Raw genomic sequence first — 4,485 nt, 5'->3', positions numbered from 1 at the left:
CCCCCCTTCTGCAGAAACGAGAAAAAGGTGACAATTTATGGATGGAGCCAGCCCAGAGGGTCCTCTCATCCCTCGCCTCGCGGAAGCCTTCCCTGGCTTCTCAACCATGACCCTCTTGGTTTGGGATCCTTTTCCCTTCTATACCGCACAATGCAAACTGCCATACTCTTGTTTTGTTTGTGTCCAATATAAATATCAAGAGCAAATGTTCCACCCGATTTAAAAGGAACATCTTCTGGGGGGAGCCTAGCAAGTTGCTTATTAGAAAAATTTAAACATTAGAAAAGATAGCAAGGGGTGAAAAGCATCTTGAGGGCAGCACCTAGGTTGGGTTTGCTTTTTTCAAATGCCCGGTCAGTGCCCCTGACATGGCAGTCCCAAGAAGTGTTGGAGGGATGAGTGACAGCTCTGTGTGGCTGGTGTTCTGCTTGGCTGCCCATCATGCTCCGATCTCTAGTGCTGATGGGTGGGATTTTCACACACACCGCCCCCGTCCATGTGCCAGGCTTCCTGGGAGGTGCAGGGATAACTTTAGGGCTCAGGTCTCTATCATAGAATCCACTAAACATGAGGAAAGAGTGGGCTCAAACAGAAGCCTGACTGGCTGTTCCTTGCTCCACCCCAAGCTCAGGTTGGATAGGATTTCTCATATTTTAGTGTCCAGATCAGGCAAATCTACAGAGTTAGAAAGTAGATTTGTGGCATTCAGGGGCTGGGGAGAGGGGAAGGAGAATGCAGAGTGACTTCTAATGGCCATGATGTTTCTTTCTGATGTGATAAAAATGTTCCAAAATTAGATTATTACAATGGCTGCATAACTCTGTAAATATACCAATAATTATTGAATTACATACTTCAAACTGGTGGATTTTATGGTATATAAATTAATGTCAATATGACTGTAAAAAAAAAAAAAGATTTCAGATATTTTGGATTTGCTCAGCTGAAGCGTGAGTGCCTCTGGGAAAGGTTACATGCCGAGCCCTTCACACATGACTTACTGAGCAGAAAGCTCTCCAGGTAGTTACTTACTTGGCGGTAAGGATGTAAGTCTTGTAGTTACTGTTTCGGAGATAACTAGAAAAAGAAAAAGAAAAGATGAGATCTTATGTAATGCACTAAAATCTCTGTGTTTTGGCAAGGTCTAATGTCTTTCATAGGCTCAGCACATCAAATTGGGTTCAACAGAGATTTTTGTACACTTGTGCCTTAAAGTATGTGATCTGCCCCACTACACATGAAAATATGTGCAATAACAATGGGGCTTAATGTACCAAGAAAATAAGTTTATATTCCTTTGAAACCAAAAGTAGGTAGCTACCCATTGATTTGAAAATTGGTTTTCTTGGTGTCAATATTACTCATTTAAAAATTAGATCCAATCCAGGCCCGGATTTACCTTTGAAGAAGGAGCAGGCCCCCAAGTCATGCTCAAATGTCTCAGGTCACACTCTTTTTTTTGTACTGTCCCTTCCAAATGGTCACCCAGTCCAGATGGGGCCAGTGCATCATCTTGGCTGTTTCTATTGTGAAGTGGATAATTACCTTGTACTTTTTAAAAAAATGAATTTGGGGGTATCTTGAAGATATCATAATTCATTCTAAAATCTTCAGGACCATCCCTGAGTGTGAGTAGGTATAGGAAAGAAGGGGGTCGGCAAGTCACATTTGGTGCTTGGCGAAATTAGGGATAAATGAACATCAAAGACACACTTGAAGTGCCAGTCTCTTTGCCTCCTAAAATTGAGCTTCACTAGACTCCAAATGGTGATGAGCCTACAGAGGTCATAAGAGCTTTGGCAGTTTTTAAAGCACCAGTTAGAAGAAAGACCGCCTGTCTTCCTGAGTCACCCTCTCTTCTTCAGCAGCATGGGGAAGTGGGTAGAGCCTCCAAACCACAGTGGGGCCAGTTTCATACTCTGATCACGCCCGCCCCTGTTACCTCCCTCTGTGCTAGACATAAAGGCACACCTATCTCCTTGCAGTCGTGGGTCTTTAAATGCTCTCCGTGTGTGTGTGCACACAAGTGTGTGCATGCCCAGGCCTATGTGTATGTGTGGTGCGCATGTGCACAGGCATGTGGTTAAGAGGGACGAAAGGAGAAAAGGATGGAAGAAGATGGTGCAGGATCGTTCTGTGCCACTTTAAGCTGTGTTGCTCACAACCGCTCCACTCCACACCAGTCTCACTACAAAGCCCCTTGCTCCTTCCTTCTTTAAACTGCATTTTCCTAATGAGCTTTGCTGTCCTAGCAGAAATGTGGGGTTATGAATGCAGCAGAAACAGCCTTCCATACATAAAAGGAAATGGTTTTTCAGACTAAAATGGCAGCTTGATTTGAATAACGGTCCTGAGCTTTCACTAAAATCTTTCAATGTATGGACATGTGGGATTCTTTGACACATAAAAATAAATTATTTCTTAACTTAAAGTTCCAAGTCTGTGGAGCCAGAATTTTTTTTTATTGGAGATATATGGAAGTCACAGGATAAGTGAAAGAGTTAGAGCTGCTCAGGGAACAGTTTAAATGTCTTTGAAGTTATCATTCGGGCAGTTTCGCAAAAGAAATAAGTCTGTTTCCAGTTTTCACAGTAGATTGCAACTGTGACATTAGAGTTATTCCAACTTCGTTGCTTCAATAATGGGGATATTATTCTTTTGAATTTCTGTTGCCCTGTATTCCTAAATAAGGAAATGGTTAAATATACTATGATGAATTCATTCAATAGAATATTATGCAACCATTAAAAATGCTGGTTATAGGAACTACACATCAAAAGGACAGTTTCATCTTCAAAGAAAAAGCAGAGCATATTTTGATTATAAGTATCTTAAAATAAAAATCAACAAAAGGCATATCATGAGAAGGAATAAAAATCTGTTTAGGAACATGTTTAAAATGATACTGTTTTCAAAAAAGACAAAAATATCCCAAGAAAAACTAAAAACTAAAAACAAAACAAAACAAAACAAATGATACAATAGAAACGATACAGAAATGGTTATTTACTCTTTCCAAATTTTTATTACTTTTGTAATGACATATATCTCATGCTCTTACTTCTTTCAGTGACTTCAGTGCCATCTCTTTTGTTTTTCTTGGTTACATCCATACCATAGCCACCTGTGGAAAAAACCAGGAACCATGAATGGCCATGCCTCTTACCATCACTTTTCCTAAAGAATGGTTCTCAAACTGAGAACCTAAAACCTGATTCCTAGAATTCAAAGAACAATTATTTAATGTGCATAGTTTTTACATGTGTCGTTCTCACTTCTTGTATCAATTATAATAGAGAGTAATTTATTAGTCCCACTTTGGATTCTATTTCTTGTACTGAGATCTCGTTTTTCAAGATCTAACTGAGCAGGCTGCCCCCTGCTGGGCATTAAAGGGCTTACATAGAAGATGTGCTCCGACCTTGACTAGAAAACTATATTATTTGCCAAATAGCTGAAGGATATCCGTCAAAGCACTTAGTGCTTTCAGCTAACTTGTAATCTTCAATGTGCTATGTGGAGCTCTATGAATATAAAACATTTATGCTTTATTATTTAGAATTCGGGTGTGAAAGTGATGTTTGGTGGGTTGAAAGTAAGATAAAAATCATTATAATGGTCATACTTGCATGGAACTTTACACTTTTCACCATATGAAACTTGCTCTTTTAAACAAACTGGCTCTACTATGCTTCTTTGTAGACATAAATAGGAAAAATATATTTATTTTTTATTTTTCTTTTTAGGTGAGGCAACCCTTGGTTGACCTCACAGATTGCAAGGACCTTGTCAGCTTACAATCCCTTATTTTTAATTTTTTACACCTACAGCACCTGGTCTTCTTAGGTGGTTTCCCATCCAAGTACTAGACAGACCCAACCCTGCTTAGCTTCCAAGATCAGACAGGATTGGGCTTGTTCAGGGTGGAATGGCCATAGATGGAAAAATATATTTAAAAATATGTGTAAAAATCTATTGAAATATGTAGGATAATAGCTATTTGTATACATTAGCTACATTCTCCCTTCACTCTGCTTCTGGAAAAGAAAATCACTGAGATCTTGTCCACTGTGTGACTGAGGTAGGGCTGACATGAAAGGGTGGGCTGGGGTGGGGTTCTGACCTAAGCATGCAGGAGAGCACAGCAAGGATCTCTTCTCAACTGGGCTCTTTCAGCTGTAGGTCCCAGTCTCAGGTTCTGGAAGGACTTGAAATCTGGCTTTCCCTTTGTTTCTCTTCTCCCACCCCCAAATCTCCCCTTCCTCCCAGTTTATTTTTTGGATGAAGTTCAAATTGGATTCTAGAATTCTGGGGCAAGCCACTTCTGCCCAAGATGCCTCTCGCTTGAAGATCTCTCACTGCAAGCTATTTTTTGCCTGCCTGGTGACTTTAGTGCTTAATCCCCATCATACTTTTAGGGGCTCACTAAAATATTTTAATTTCTTTTTAAAATCAGAAGGAAAAATGGACACCATCCAACCTGGA

The 4,485-nt window shown here is 40.1% G+C and overlaps 1 protein-coding gene and 1 pseudogene across 1 annotated transcript in view; both read right to left on the bottom strand.

The window, feature by feature from the left end:
- COL17A1 (collagen type XVII alpha 1 chain) overlaps positions 1-4,485 on the bottom strand; it is a 55,756-nt gene that overhangs the window by 47,509 nt on the left and 3,762 nt on the right. The window contains exons 2-3 of the mRNA XM_023532724.1: positions 3,062-3,124; positions 1,033-1,077 (exon numbers count right to left, since the gene is read on the bottom strand). Coding sequence (XP_023388492.1) covers positions 1,033-1,077; positions 3,062-3,113 — 97 coding nt within the window. The 5' untranslated portion in view covers positions 3,114-3,124. The remainder of the gene's footprint in view (positions 1-1,032; positions 1,078-3,061; positions 3,125-4,485) is intronic.
- On the bottom strand, positions 3,822-3,940 carry LOC111742239 (annotated as a pseudogene).

The sequence above is a fragment of the Pteropus vampyrus genome, unplaced genomic scaffold (assembly GCF_000151845.1).
Source record: "Pteropus vampyrus isolate Shadow unplaced genomic scaffold, Pvam_2.0 Scaffold89, whole genome shotgun sequence".
Lineage (NCBI taxonomy): Eukaryota > Metazoa > Chordata > Mammalia > Chiroptera > Pteropodidae > Pteropus > Pteropus vampyrus.
The sequence above is the reverse complement of the archived record's forward strand: the minus strand, read 5'-3'. Positions and strand labels throughout refer to the sequence as shown.